The following is a 16,062-nucleotide window of genomic DNA, read 5'->3' as shown; positions in this document are numbered from 1 at the left end:
TTACTCCTGGGGAAGTTCCTGTTACTGAGTCAAAAGCAGACCTTTTTTAAAGATTTTATTTATGTTTTTGAGAGAGAGAGAGCACACAGCGGTGGAGAGGGAAAAGCAGGCTGCCCACTGAGCAAGGAGCCCAATGCGGGGCTGGATCCCAGGACCCCAGGATTGTGACCTGAGCCAAAGGTAGACGCTTAACTGACTGAGCCACCCAGGCGCCCCTCAAAAGCAGATCCTTGCCTGTCTACTATTTTCCAAAAGCTGGAGAAGCTCCTTGGATGACTCAGCTGGAGGATGGGGAGAGGGTCAGAGTGTGAGATGGGGTGGGGTCCCCAAGACTGATAGAATCCTGTGAGAATGACAAGTGGAGGAGGGCTAGGAAGTTGGAGAACCTCAGAGGCAGATGGCTTTGGGATACACCAGGGAGGTTTGGGGACTCCCTGCCTCCATAGAGGTTCATGGGCTCAGTCATGGTGCGGAAGCTGCAGGACCGCCTATCGTCAAGGACCACGTGGAGTTACATAATGAAAACACCAGTGGTGGCTGTGTTAGGTAGGAAAACAATATCCATCCCCCCAATGATATCTGTGTTCTAATCCCCAGAACCTATAACTGTGTTACTTTACATGGCAAAAGGGGCTTTGCAGACAAGATTAAATTAAGGACCTGAGATAGGGAGATTTTCCTGGATTATCCGATTGGGCCCAAGATAATCAGCATCCTTAGAAGTAAAAGGCCCAGACAGGAGAGTCATAGTCACAGAGCGACTTGAAGATGCTGTGCTGTTGGCTTTGAACATGGAGGACGGGGCCCTGAGCCCACGAATGCAGGTGGCCTCTAGAAGCTGGCCAAGTATGGACACTGATTTCATCCTAGAGTCTCCAGAAAGAATGAAGCCTGTGGACACCTTGATTTTAGCCCTATGAGACCCATTTTAGATGACTGACTTCCAGAACTGGGAAATAATCAATTTGTGTCCTAAGTCACTACATTGTGGTAATTTGTCGCAGCACTCCTGGGAGGGGGTCAGAGTATGAGAACCTCCCTCCTGACCTCTAACCCTGAGTCATAATTGCTTATGAATTGACCATCACTGAGAACTTTCTACATACCATGGGTTTTTTGTTTTGTTTTGTTTTGTTTTGTTTTTATAAAGATTTTATTTGTTTATTTGAGAGAAAGAATGAGAGAGAGAGAGCACATGAGAGGGGGGAGGGTCAGAGGGAGAAGCAGACTCCCTGCTGAGCAGGGAGCCCGATGCGGGACTCGATCCCGGGACTCCAGGATCATGACCTGAGCCGAAGGCAGTCGCTTAGCCACCCAGGCGCCCTACATACCATGGTTTTAAAAAAAAATGCTGTCTTGACCCAGTTTTGAGGTCCTGACTAGAAGCCAGTCAGCTCTCCTTCCTGAGTAGTCAAGTCTAACCCCAACCACCTGTTTGATCAGGCTCTCACATTCTAGACCACCCTATGGCTACCCTAACGCCCAGGGCCAGGTACTCGGGCAACTCCTATGCCTCAGAGCCCCATGAAATTACTCAAACTACCCAATCCTAAGCCTGCTTGCCCTGCCCTGCCTGTTCTTTTCCTCAGAAGCCACAATCAAGGGACCTGCCCATAGTTCCCATCTCTGTCTCACGACCTACCTGGGTGCTTCCCCGAGCAGCCCTGCATGGCCTGCTGTGTTCTTGACAGGGAGCTGTGAGCTCAACAACACCTGGAAATTCTTCCCAAATTCTCTGTCTTGGTGTGTGTCTGGCCTCACCTTACCTCACCCCAGGTAATGTGGTTAAAACACCAGGCAGTGTTCTAAAGCCTTTTACACATATTTACTCACTAATCTTCACCACAAGCCAACAAAGAAGGTATTTGTCATGTAAAGTGGGGATAATAATAGTAAGTAGATAATAATGAGAAGCAACTTGCTCTTAAGTGGCAGAGCTGGAATTCCAACCCAAATAGTCAGGCTTCAGAATCTGGGCTTGTCACCACCACACTGTGCGATCCGCAGTGACAGAGATGGCATTTGCCACCATCCTAACAGGATGGGATGCTCAAAACCGGGTTTATTTTGACTTAGAGGAAATAAAGTAATGTGACATGTCTAGCACACCACACTTAGGAAATTAAATGTCTGCTCCCCAGAAGCATCATTAGGTAAGGCCTAGAGTGACCTACAGCTGGGAAGACTCATCCAATCTGGGGCCTCCCCACAACAGTTCGGGGCCTCACCGCATCTACATGTAATTCCCCCTATAAACCCATGCCTCTGCGCAGCTAGCTGGTTTAAAACAATCTCTAATGTGGGGCCTCCTTCGACTGTTCTGACCAATAAGAGCTCGAGGCTTGGGGCTGGAGGTGCCAATCTGGCAGGATATCCCTTTTGAGACAGGTCCATTCCCCAACAACGTTTGGCCTTAGGAGGAGGGGACAGAGAATATTCTAAAGACACTTTGTTTCTGCAATGCTGCAGCGAGAGTTCCAGTAGCCGCCCACCCCCCTCCCAGCAGTGATGATCTCAGGGTAAACAGAGTTCATCCGGCCTTAGCCTGGGGCACCCCCAAAGCAGAGTCTGAAGCCAAAGCCGGCATGCAAGGGGTTGGGAATGTGATTCCAGCAAGGACTGGGCTATCTGTGCCGTCTACTATCTGTCTCTAGCTAGGTCCATCTTCCACAGATGAATCCTCTCTTTGCGTTCAAACTGATTTTTGAACTCTCCATGTCATAATTTCAATTATTGTATTTTTCAGTTTTTAGATTCTATTTGATACTTTTAAAGCTTCTGTTTCTATGGTAAGAATTTTTTTTTTCTTTGTTGTCTATTCTTTTGAAGATAGTCATAGGTGTTTTAAAATCTGTGTCGGATAATTCCTCTCTAGATCACCTACGCATATATTTCCCCCTCTTCTGTGTTTTCCATTGGTTCTATTTCTTCATATGTCTGGTAATCATTTGTTGGATGTTGGCTGTCGTGCATTGAATATTGTAGAGGTTCTGAATGATGCTTCCTCACTCTAGAAAAGGCTCACTATAGCCTCTGGCAGGTAACTGGGAATCAGAGCTCCTCAATCTTACATGAATTAAGTTGACTTGAGATCTATTTGCAGTCTTTGTAAGACTCTACCTACAGCGGGTTTGCTCTCCCTCCTAGAGTTTAGATCTTTGGGTGTCCCCACTGAGAACCCAAGGTGTTTTCTAGGACCTCCCCACCCCCATCCTTGAAGAGATACTGAACCCCAATTTTTGTCCCATGGACTGAAATACTTGTAAAAGCTTTGTCCTGCTTCTTGGTCTCTTCCACTTGACTTCTTAGTCTCTGCTTTGCACAGCTTCGACAGTAAAGGTCTCAGGTATCAGTGCTTGGTGTCAGGGCCACTTCTCTCCAGGGTCTTAGTCCTCAAGTCCTGGCCACCTTGGAGAGACTTCCATTTGTACCTCTCCACAGGTTGCCTCAAGCTCTTCTGATTCTCTGCCTCTTAGCAGTACCCTCTCTGTCCCACTTCTTCACCTCTTGGCCCACATCAATACTCAACAAATGCCCGATGTGTGGAAAATTGGACTCAACTCAAAACTCAATAAGTTTCCCCTCTTTATAGGATGTGGCCCCTCAAGTCCTAGCTGCTTGCCAGATCCCCAGTGCCTTCAAAGAGAAAATCTGCAAGAAGAAATTGAGAGAGAGAGAGAGAGAGAAAGAGAGAGAGACAGAGAGAGAATCTGCATTTTGCCTGGCTTTTTTAGTTGTTCTTAGCAGGTGTGTTGGCCTGCTACAAGCTACCCCATCACATCTGGAAAAGAATGTGCTGACCCTTAAAGATTTCTAGGGGCACCTGGTCACTTAGTTGGCTGAGCATCTAGCTCTTGATTCTGGCCCAGGTCATGATCTCAGGGTCATGAGATGAAGCCCCCCTTGGCTCAGCGGGGACTCTGCTTGAGATTCTCTCTCCCTCTCCCTTGGTCCCTCCCCTCATTTGGGCTCTCTCTCTTAAATAAATAAATAAATAAATAAATAAATAAATAAATAAATAAATAAATAAATAAATAAAATCTTTTTAAAAATAACAAAAAATAAAAAGATTCCTAAAACATCACTTTACTGGGTTGGGCTCAGTGACCTTCACTGTCCTTTCTAGTTCTCATCAACTGTGAACTCAAACATATTGTCCTCCCATTTCAGGCCCTTCTTAGCCTCTCCGGAACCACCCCCCAGTCACCATGAGCAGCATGTCTGGTTGTTGGGCTCCTCCAGGAGGAAACTTCTCAGGCATCACTCAGCGCCCTGCATGGCCTTTTGTTCTGCCCACCCAACCTCTCCCCCTTCTTCACTGATACCATCTTGCACATCTACCTATTTCTTGTCATTTGCAGAGTCATGCCCTTAACACTTCCAAGCGATAGTCATCCCCTCACAGGGACAATCAGGACCCCTCTACCTGCCCAGTGTTCCCCCTTTAACACCAACCTTTCCCTCAAACTCAGACACAGACACTGCTGACATTTGTTCTTTCCTTAGACATTTGGGGACAAGAAGACAGCTTCCATTGCCCTATTACTATCAGCATGAGCTTTCCGACTCTCCTGGGGATTCCTGGGTTACTCAAACCTCACTCTTGGTCTCCTTTCCAGTCTCCCCCCAGGTAACCCACTTAGCAGCATCCTTTCATTTGACTTTCCACTTTAATCTTGCTCTTCTCCCTCGTAACCTGTTGTCTTGGAAAGGTATGGTTTTGGGAATCAGACAGACCAGAGTTTGCATCCTAGCTCCGCCATTTACTTGGGAACTCACCCACTGTTTTTGAGTTCACCATCATAAATGATCAAATGAACATAGTAGATTCTGCCTCACATCATTGTTGCAGGGAATAAATGATATCATCCGTCCAAAGCACTTAGCCAGAGCCTGGTTATTTTCTTCCCTTTTCATATGCTAAAACCCCATTCATTTTGCCAATACCCCCTCCTCCCTCACCTCCTTCTTCTCTTTTTTCATTCCTTTCTTCCTATGACCCACTAGGATTTATTGGAAAGAAACCCAGGTTCTAGCCTCTTCTTTGCCACTGACCTAGTAGTAGAAACTCGAGCAAATCACTAGCTCTTTCTGAGCTTCCCTATAAAAGAAGACCCTGCAGGAGATGACCTCTAGGATCCTGTTCTGAAACACCCTGTGATGTAAAGCAGTTCTGGAATTCCGTCTCTTTCACAGAGACTTTTCAACTGTTGAAAATAGTGGCAATTCTTTCTCCTTTACCCACATTCCATTGCCTTGTGTGAACATGTCCCGTCTGTTTTATTTTTGCTCTTTACACTAAAAACATTTATCTCTAAGGATTTATGTCAGAATGGCTGGGGGCAGGGTGGTGAAATGCTTTCTACATGTTGATAGGGAGAGTCTTAGCTCTGCAAGAGCAAAAATGTTGCCCTCAAGGGGGAAAAGCTATCCTCTGTGGGGGTTGTGTCCTCTCTATCCCCACCCTCAAAAGAGCCTAATGGCAATGCTTGGCTGAGTTCATGACAAGCAACAATCAATCACTCTTCCTTCCTCCCTCCCTCCCTTCCTTCCTTTTCTCCTTCCTTCCTTCCTTTTCTCCTACTTTCCTCTCTTCTTTCTTCAGTGTAGGCTCACAAGAAATACACAGAAGCATTTTACCAGAATTCATTTTAATCTCTAGATTCAATTCAATCTCTTTGCATTCTTTCTTTTATTTAACAAATTGCTATTGAACATGTATTTTGTGTGAGACACTGTGCTAAGTTTTAAGATTGTAAACATGAACAAGACATAATTCTTGCCTTCCAGGAACTCACTGTCTACTTAACTAGCTCATTTAACAACTATCTTGCTATCGTGTGTCACTTTGGGTTCTCCAGAAGCAGTCTGTGAGACGGAGTTTGGGGAATGAGATGCTTATTAGGGATGGAAATCTGTTAAAGGAGGCAGCAGGAAAGCAGAAATGGACAGAAGAAAAAGCTGACCATGATGCAGGCCTGACAGAACCTCGGGGCCCCACAGCGAACCCTGGAGCGGGGAGCGTTCCCCGGTCATGCCACAGTGGCCCAAATGCAGGCCTTTATGGTCCTGAGTGCCAGTTTCCTATAACAAAGCACAACAACAGAAATGTATTCCCTCACAGTCCTGGAGGCCTGAAGTTCAACATCAAGGCGCCAAGGGAGATTCCGTCCCTACCTCTTCCAGCTCCTGGCGGCTCCAGGTGCCCCTTGACGTGTGGCAGCAACACTCCAGTCTTTGCCTCTGTCCCCGCAGACCTTCTCCTCTGTGTGTCCAAGTCTCAAATGTCTCTCTGCCTTTCTCTTATAAGGACATCCATCACTGGATTTCGGGCCTATTCTAACTCCAAAATGCTCTCATCTTGAGAGCCTTCATTTAATTGCATTCACAAAGACTCTTTTTTCCAACTAAGTTCTCATTCACAGGTTCAGGGGGTTAGGACATGGACATATATCTTTTGGGGATCACCACTCAACCCACTACACCCTGCTTCACTCAGTCACTGAGTACAGACCGCCCTCAGAGGTGCCGCCATCTGCAACTGAGGCAGACCTTAGCGTTGCGGACCGTTGGCGGCTGTCTGCCGGTTGTATTCTCCACGGATGGGCAGCAAGTTCTTCCCTGAAGGTGGACTGGGTGGCACATCTTGTCTACTACACACGGCCGAGCTCCATGCTAGGAATCAAGATGAAGTGGTGATAAAATCAGAGCCCCTGTCCTTAACCACACTTGCAGTGGAGCAGGGGAAGAAAGATATTAATCATATAACCCCACAACTCCAGGTAAAAACACATCAGGGGCTCGCGCTGCCAAGAAAAGGTACATGTTACCATAGGAATATGTGGAGGGGAGACCTGGTGGTGCTTGATTTGGGAGTGGAGAGCAATATTCAGGACAGAGAGAAGAGCTTAAGCAAAGGTTGGGTCCTGAGCCTTCAAGAGAGTGCAAGGAAGCCAGTGAAGCTAGATTCAGAGAGTGGAGAGGGACAAGGTGTGGCATGAGATTGGGGAGGGGAGGTGCTGTGGGGAATGTGAAAGATCTGACCTCTATCCTCAGAACAACACAACTCTATCGAAGAGTTTCAAGAAAGAGTACGATGGCGCGTCGGGAGTTGGGAAGTGACCAGACTAAGTTGCATATGAAGGCGAGATGTATAATGCCACGATGGCAGTGCAGAGACCGGATTCCAGCAGAGAGGCAGCCATGGCAATAGACCAGCCAGGAGCCGATGGGACCTCAGCCCTGGGGGATGATAGTGGTGATGGAGAGAAACCGATGGATTCTAGAGAGATTTAATACAGATTTAACAGCATTTGGAGATGGACTGGGAGAGAAGTGAAAGATGTTCAGGATGAAGGCTAGTTTTCTAAAAGTAGATAAGGAGTGGTGATCCTCATTGAAATAGGGAGCATTAGAAAGAACAGAACATGTGAGTGAGCATGGAATGTTCAAGAAGCTGGGAAGAGTTGTTCCATGTATGGTCTAAAGGGAGACCAAGAGTTCGGAGAGAGGCTAAGCACTCTCCTGCCTCCCCTCCCCTGCCCATTGCTGAGTGCAAGCTGTTGCCTCTCCATCTTCATGCACAAATCTTCCCCTCTGAGGTTTATTCTTCCTGTCTATGCAATATTATTGCCCTCCCTTATCACTGACAGGTACTGACTCATCTCTTGGTCCCTCCCCACATTTGGTGAGAATTTTGTCTTGTGGCCCAGACTTTCTACTTCATGTCAAACCGTCATTCTGGGGGACCTCTGTATTTATGTAGATGTTTGGATCTCACTGACTCTACTTTACCTTGGCTACTCACCCCTCCTCACCTTGTCCTTCTCAGCCCCCAGACCGTACCATGTTGAATCTTAAATGTCATATCCCACTGTCTGAATACAATCTTCTATCCTTCCAGCTTGCTTGTAATTTACTCCCATAACTGTTATTCTTGGTCCCTTCATTTTCTCCTGGTCAGCCACCCTGGCCTCACTTCCTTCCTTTCCAGCTTGCATGGAGTGGGGTATCTCCACATTGCACTGCCCCATCTGAGCAACTGTGTCTTAGTTTCCACATTCACCAGCACTCTCAATTCCCCTCCAGGTTTGTCCTTCCTTATGTTAGGCAAAGCACAAACTAGGATTAATCCTGGCTATGCCTCCTCCTCTACTTCTCCCAGGCTGCTCACACTGCTGGAGAAAGTCATCAGGTTGTATAGACTGGTCTCCAACCTCAGCTTTGCCCCAGACCCCTGGACTATTCTTTGGAGGAGTCTGGGTGTGGGTCACCAGCAAATATGACACTTGTGACACGCACTTGGATGAGGTTGCCCAAGGAAAGTGGGAGACAGGATGGAAGAAATTAGATTGCAGTAGACTGAGGCATGCATGAATAATGAAGTGGAGACTCTAAGCAGGAATACTTATTCAGAAAACTTGATAGAAAAGGGAAGGAGAAAGATAGGGGAGTAAGTTTAGTACTTTAATTGTAGGATAGGAGAGATGAAAGTGTGTTTATATGTTCAGAGGAAAGGACTAATTAAGAGGGAGAGGTTGAGGTTATAGGAGAGGGGGTGATTGCAACTAAATGTCCAACAAGAAAGTGATAATGAAGCAAATTATGGACCTCAACTCAGTGGAATATTTTACACATACAGAAAGGAGAACACAAAACTGTTATGCTATATTACTATAAGTCCATAAACAGTGTGTCCATCTGCATAAAGTTTGGACAGGAATAAAGAAAAATGAAGAGTTCGTATGTCAATGGAACAGATTCAAGGCTGGGTATTCAAGGCCAGAAATTCTAGCCCTATAATGTGGAGACAGATTAATCTGGGTTCATAGCTTGCTTTGCCACTTGCTTTGTTAGTCATTTAAAGCATCTAAGCCTTGGTTTTTCTCAAATATGTATAATGGGGATAATAATAATTCTTCTTCCATAATTGTGAGGATTAAATGAGACAAAGCATGTCCTTATGGTCTATGGCATATAGTAAGTGCTTAGTAAATGTTACTGATTATTGTCATTGTTGTTATTAGCTCTGCCCATGTTCTGAGTCAGGCGCTCTGTTTTCAGATGTCTTTACAGCAATTATAGCATGGCAGAGTGGAATGAGGAAAGGTTTGGAATTGGACATACCCTACAGTTCTATCTCTGATTTAGCAGAATAAATTTAAATGAGTTAGTTAACTTCTGAGACTCAATTTCCTTTTGGGAGTGAATAGAATATCTACCTTTTGGAGTGCCTGGATGGCTCAGTCAGTAGTGTCCAACTCTTGGTTTCTGCTCATTTCCTGGTCTTAGGGATGTGGGACTGAGCCCCACGTTGGGCTCTGGGCTCAGCAAGGTGTCTGCTTGGAATTCTCTCTCTCCCTCTCCCTCCCCCTCTGCCCCGATCACGTTTTTTCTCTCTCTCTCTCAAATGAATAAATAAAAATTAAAATCTTAAAAAAAGAATATCTACCTTTTAAAATCAAAATCAAAATTCTTAATCTACTTAACAAGATCTGGGCCATGTTTGTGTCTCCAGCTTCACCTTATATTTCTTCCCTGTACCCCTACACCCCAAACTGATTCCTCCTACTCACCCTTCAGATCTGTGTCCTCATTTCCTGCCATCTATTGGATTGCTTCAAGTTTCTTTGTTTTCTCCCTATCACTCTACTGGTTCATAAATTATATGCTCTAATTCTATTAGTATTTTATGTGAATATGTTTTAGCTACCATCAGTACCTTTTCATATTACATAAATTACTTGCCCAGTATTTTAATTTCACTGTTTTTATACCCCACCTAATGAACCATCATTATTTTTCTTGTTTAGTAGTCAATTCATGTATTTACCTACAGGCTTATCAATTTCTTTGCTCAACATTCCTTCTGATGCTTTTTGATTTAGTTTCTTTTTATATATATACACAATTTAATAGTTCTTCCAGTGAGTTTCTGTTCATGATAAATTCTTAGTTTTCATTAATCCAGAAATATCTTAATTTCACTGCCATTATTGCATGATACTTTAACTGGGTATAGGATTCTAGGTTTATGATGTTAATCTCTTATCACTTTGAAGATATTATTCTATTGCCAGTGGTTTAGTGTTGTAAGTCAGCTGTCAGTCCATATGCCTTTCTCTTAAGGTATCTTATTTTTTGCTATGTTTAAAACATTTCTCTATGACCTTCTCTCTGGTTAAAAATATTTTTCTTCATCTTGAAAAGATTCTTTGTTTTTGTAGTTTTGTTACATTGTGTTGGGTGTGGGTTTTCTTTATCATGCTAAGTATTCAGCATGCTCCTTGTATCTGAGGATTCATTTCTTTAATGATTCTAGGAAATTGTCTTTGAACATTCTCTCTTCCCTATTTTGTCAATTCTCTCATTTTAAAACCCATAATAGATATAACTTGGCATTCTTAGTCTATTCTCTATGTCTGTTAATCTCACTTCCCATTTTCCATTTTTTCTCTTTCTGAGCTTCATTTTAATTTTTTTGACCTCATCTTCCACTTTATTCTCTCTTCTGCAGCCTCTAATCTACTCAATTCATTTCAATCTGAGTGACTGTATTTTTTCTTCTAAAATTTTTATTTAGTTCTTTTTTACAATTGTCTAGTTTTTTAAAGCATTTTTGGTCCCATTTTTAAAATCATTTTGTGTCTTTAATAATTTAAATATATTTATCTTTTTTTTTTTTTGGACTTTAACGTGAATTATTTTATTTAAAACAGGAATCCATCAGAGGTGGTGGACTATCAGGGTAAGTAAATGTTCTAGAGCATGGCACGGATGAAAGGTGATACTCACCAGCACCTCACATGGGACTAAAAGACAATGACAGCCACACAGCATGGAGGGAAAACCAACACCATGTAGAAGGCACCTGGCTGGGAGAGAAGCCCGGTGGGCGCTGGATGCGTCGGGACAGACGACACTGGGAACGGACAGACCAGGTTCTGACCTGAAGCCCCGAAGGCTCTGTGGGTAGTGAACCTTTCCTCAGGCCGGTTTTCCACCCACCGCGCGCGGTTTAAGGTCCTCAAGAGGGGACGCGTTTGCGAGAGAGCAACAAACACTCTCCCGCGTTTTATCTCCGGGAGAGAGAGGCGCCCTCCCCAACTCAGTTTCAGCAGTGGCTTCTAACTTAAAACCAAGTACTAACAACAGTAAAATAAAAGACAGAATAGGGGCCTGAACTCACACCCATAGGTCGAATGGGAGAGGCAGATGCGTAAAAATAAAGCCCGGTCACCAGCCCGAACGTGCCGCGAACGCCCCGTCTCAGCGACCCGCGACCGCAGCGGACCACAGTAGGCTCAAGCGTGGCGCTGCCCGGGGCAGCGGGGAGGGAGCCGCCGCCCCCCGCCCGCCAACGCCCCGCATGCCTACCCGGGACCGCACGCCAATGCTGAAGTTGGAAGAGACCTCGAATTGGCAAAGGATGCCTGCGGTGGCCGGGTCTGTGGGAAACAAGACTCACGCTCTCAAAGAATGACCCCCGAGCCCCCTCTCCTCGTCCCGATGGCACTGCATGTTTGCCCTCCTCACAGGGAGGTCCACACCATTCAGTTTCCCCTCTCAGTTCTAGGCACTCTCTGGGACATCTGCGATGAGCCAGGCTCTTCTCATTTCTTCCCCACTCCGTTGGTGACTTTTGACTTGGAATGTCGATTCCTTCTTCTGGAAGAGTGGCTTTCGTTGTTGCCTGGATGCTTGGGTGGGCTGTCCTCAGAACCTTTTGAGCCTTTCCCATGAGACCAGGAGATGTCTGGACTGTAGGTGCCATCTTCACACTCTGAGTACGTCTTTTCTCGGTGACCCTAGTGCTCTGCATACCAAACCATGCCATAGAGACACAGGAAGGTGGTGAAAGCAACACAAAGAAGCCAAAGCACAACATAGAGTATTTGGGTCTTAGAGAAGAGATCTTGTCCACGTTTTATGCACACGATAGCTTCCAGGAAACCAATGACCCCAAACACCCAGCACTGTGTTCCTACGCTTTTGCACTGTGTGTCAGTGAGGTAAGCATAGTACTACCTCCCTGTGGGAGCCGTGATGCCACCCATGAAGAGAATTCTACACCAACTTAATGGATGACTGGCTTGGAACACAAAGATATGTTTCAAGAAGAAGGTATTCAACTCAGTTAGCTGCCAGATGATCATGAAAAGGTATATTCCAGCCACTCTCTGAAATGAAGATCTGGGGTCAAACCATCAAACGTAGGTCCAACTAGCAGGGGTAAACTGGAGCACGGCTCTTTTGATTTTCCTGGTGGTGGTGTGGATGTCTTTGAAGCTGGCCCAGTGGTAGGTCCTCATCTCAAGAAAGCGGCAAACGACCATGCCCAGCCAGATGCCGCCGCCATTGCACAGCAGGATGTCCAGGATGACCTGATCCCACCAGCACTCGGAGAAATTGGGCAGCAGGTGCATGAAGAAAAGCTCAGTTAGCTCCCAGGTGATACTGATTGTCCAGCAGAGACCATAACTATGGATCAACAAGGCCTTCATGGCCCAGCCCCAGAAATGTCCAAACGCAAATATATCAAAATGGCTGATAATCCTCTCCCAGGTGATAACGTGACAATTGACAGCAAACTCCATGGTGTCTGCTTCCCTTGTGGCGTATCGAAGATTTGGATCCAGCCAATACATCAGGGATTTAACCTGATCGAAGTTCAGGAAGAGGAGGAATACCAGGAAAAGGAAGTAGAGCACACTGAGTCCAAAAACCATTCTCCATAAGGCCGGATGAGGTCGAGTAAATGGGCCATTGGGAAAAGCTAACACACTGATGATAAGGAAGAAGAAAATGACAGAGAGGATGCCCCTCCAGATGTTGTCCTCTGGGACAGAGTCATCCTGGGTGAAGGCCAAGTACATGAGGCTGACAATGGTGAAGCTGAGCAGGGTGATGGTGTGCGGCCGGTAGAAGTCGATGGTGATGTCCTCCACTTGCTGCTCATTGATCATCCGGAAATGCATCTTGTAGTTCACATCATCTTTGCTCAGGGTCCGACTCCCCACGCAGGACGCCATGGCCCGCCTCCCCGTCCTGCGGTGGCGGCGCCGGTCCCCGCCCGTGGAGGCTGGGACCCCGGAGGTGACGAGCCGCTGCAGGAGGGCAGCCGGATGGCGGGGCCCTAAATATATTTATCTTATGGGTTTTTTCATCTCATTCCATTACTGAAATTCTTTGGGGTCTAATTTGTTAGGTCTGATTTTGTTTTTTTTATGCTCCTGATGACTTGCTTCTTTCTGTGTTTGGTAATGTTAAATTATGAACTCATCTTGACAGTCATTTATTTCTGGCTTTATTTGTGGAAATTTGTGGAAGCCTGGATTACATCTATATTTATGTAGATGTGAAAGGAAGCATCTCTGTCCCTCCAGGGAATTTGTTTTTGCTCTTGCCTAAGTTATCAACATAGGACTACCTTTTATGCTACTTCCTCCCCAAGGTCATGTATGTTTAAACCCCAAAATCTTTGAAGTTATGTAATTATAAAGTTTCAGGGGAACTTACTTCCCTCCACCAGAATCCAGACTAAGACAAATAAGTCTTCTCATCTCCCTTTACTTGCTGGCAGTTGTTTTCTGTTTGTTTTTTTATTTTAAGTCTATCCTTTCACTAATACGGTGAGTATCCTAGATTACATGAGGGTCTCAGTTTTAACCAACCAGCTTTGGGGAAGTGCCAAAGGTCTTCTTTCTTGAACCAGTGTGAGTATTTCAATCTAAGCTCCGTAAGGGCAAAGATAATGTATATTTTGCTTAACAGTAAATCTCCAGGACCCCACACAGTGCTTGATACATAGTAGGTCACAGATAAAGGGATGTGGAATGGATGGAGTTGCTGTGAGGTTTAAATGAGAAATGGTATGGAATTAGCATATAATAGGTGCACAATTACTAGAAGGCATTTGTTCATAGTGTCTTTTTATTGTCTTCTTCATTTATGTGGATTCTTGCTTCTGAAAAAATTAGAAAGCTTCAATGGGACCACTTATCTTATTGTGAACCTACAATTTCCCTACCACTCTCATAAGCCAATTTGATTTGAAACAGCCTCAGATATGGAGGTGTAAAGGCTCCTCCTCACAAGTGGGTGCACTTATATTTTTTGAAATGCATTGTGAGGAAGATGTAGATGGAAGACAGAGATGGGCATTTGATCCTACTGGGCTAGCTCCTTTGACCTATATCCCAACATATTTTCTTCTGGTCTTTCTCTTCAACCGTTGCATTCTCTAGCACCCAAATGGGCTCTTATTGGACTAGCACAGAACTAAGCACAAAAAGACCAAAGTTTTAACCAAGTTCTGTCACTGGCAAGCTGTATGATCTTAGGCGGTCACTTAACATTCTTATATTTTGTTCCTAATAAGGAAAATTAAAACTTTGGGCTCCACTGAAAAATCTTCTGCAATGTAAATAGTTTATAACTTACTATAAAATTGCTTGCCTGTCTACTGGGTATTTACCCCAAAGATAATGTAGGGATCCAAAGGGGTACGTGTACCCTGATGTTTATAGCAGCAATGTCCACAATAGCCAAACTGTGGAAAGAGCCAAGATGTCCATCGACAGATGACTGGATAAAGAAGATGTGGTATATATATACAATGGAATATTACACAGCCATCAAAAGGAATGAGATCTTGCCATTTGCAATGATGTGGATGGAACTGGAGGGTATTATGCTCTGCGAAATAAGTCAAAAAGAGAAAGACATGTATCATATGACCTCACTGATATGAGGAATTCTTAATCTCAGGAAACAAACTGAGGGTTGCTGGAGTGGGGGTGGGGTAGGAGGGATGGGGTGACTTGGTGATAGACACTGGGGAGGGTATGTGCTCTGGTAAGCGCTGTGAATTGTGCAAGACTGTTGAATCTCAGATCTGTACCTCTGAAACAAATAATGCAATATATGTTAAGAAAAAAAAAAAGAAGAAGAAGATAGCAGGAGGGAAAGAATGAAGGGGAAATCAGAGGGGGAGACGAACCATGAGAGACGATGGACTCTGAAAAACAAACTGAGGGTTCTAGAGGGGAGGGGCGTGGGGGGATGGGTTAGCCTGGTGATGGGTATTAAAGAGGGCACATTCTGCATGGAGCACTGGGTGTTATGCACAAACAATGAATCATGGAACACTACATCTAAAACTAATGATGTAATGTATGGTGATTAACATAACAATAAAAAATTTTTTTAAAAAATTGCTTGCCTGTCAGACTATCTTCAACCTTCCATCACTACCAAAGCAGGATGCTTTCTTTCTCCAGCTTGCTTGTCTACCTTCTGGCTTCACTGTGCCAGTTGCTTCCTCCTTCCAGTCCATACTTTCATCACTGGCTTATCGCCTATTAGAACAGGTAAGCTACTTGAGGGTGGAGTAATATCTGTATAGAATCTACAGATGAATTAATGATTATCATTGTTATAATAATAATTACACTTTATTTTCACCCTGATCCTTTGAGCTCAAATTAATCCTGCCCTACCTTCCTAAATCAACAAGTAAATAATTGCTTGGAATCTCCTAAAAGAGGGATTTCTATTTTCCAAGTGTCTCACTCTCTGTGACATCTTGTCACTATCCTCCCTCTTTTACCAAGGAGATGACAGTGGCACAAATGAGGGAAGAGTTTCTTTCAGAGCCTTGTAGGGATTCAGTAACTCCCTACTTCCTCTCAGATTATAATAGCAATGAATGGCCTAGAAGGAGAATATAATTGAGGTTTGGTCGTCCTAGAATTGGTTTTATTAGAACATCTTGGTGTCCTAAGGCAAGTCATTTCACCTCTCAGTCTCATTGTCTTTATCTGTCATAAGAAGGAATTAGATCAGATGACTGATAAACATGGACCTTAAAGTCACATAGATCACAATTCAAATCTGGGCTCTGCTGCTTTAGCAGCTGAATAATTCTGGAGTCATTAAACTCTCTGAGGCACAAGGGCCTCCATTTCCTAACTGTCCAGCCTAAGTTAGCTATTAAGCTCAATATTTCTCTTAATTCACTCTATTTCATTTCCTGTCCCAACTAACTCAGTTATCTCACAT

At 44.6% G+C, this 16,062-nt stretch overlaps 1 protein-coding gene across 1 annotated transcript; it reads right to left on the bottom strand.

The window, feature by feature from the left end:
* Positions 1–11,018: 11,018 nt before the first annotated feature.
* Positions 11,019–13,046, bottom strand: LOC118013111 (phosphatidylserine synthase 1-like). Its single transcript, XM_035008756.1, has one exon. It carries the CDS (start codon positions 13,029–13,031, stop codon positions 12,207–12,209), a length of 825 nt encoding a protein of 274 aa, XP_034864647.1. The 5' UTR covers positions 13,032–13,046; the 3' UTR covers positions 11,019–12,206.
* Positions 13,047–16,062: the final 3,016 nt, after the last annotated feature.

This window comes from Mirounga leonina, unplaced genomic scaffold (assembly GCF_011800145.1).
Source record: "Mirounga leonina isolate KUSES-001 unplaced genomic scaffold, KU_Mleo_1.0 Mir_153, whole genome shotgun sequence".
In the NCBI taxonomy this organism is placed as follows: domain Eukaryota; kingdom Metazoa; phylum Chordata; class Mammalia; order Carnivora; family Phocidae; genus Mirounga; species Mirounga leonina.
The sequence above is the reverse complement of the archived record's forward strand: the minus strand, read 5'-3'. Positions and strand labels throughout refer to the sequence as shown.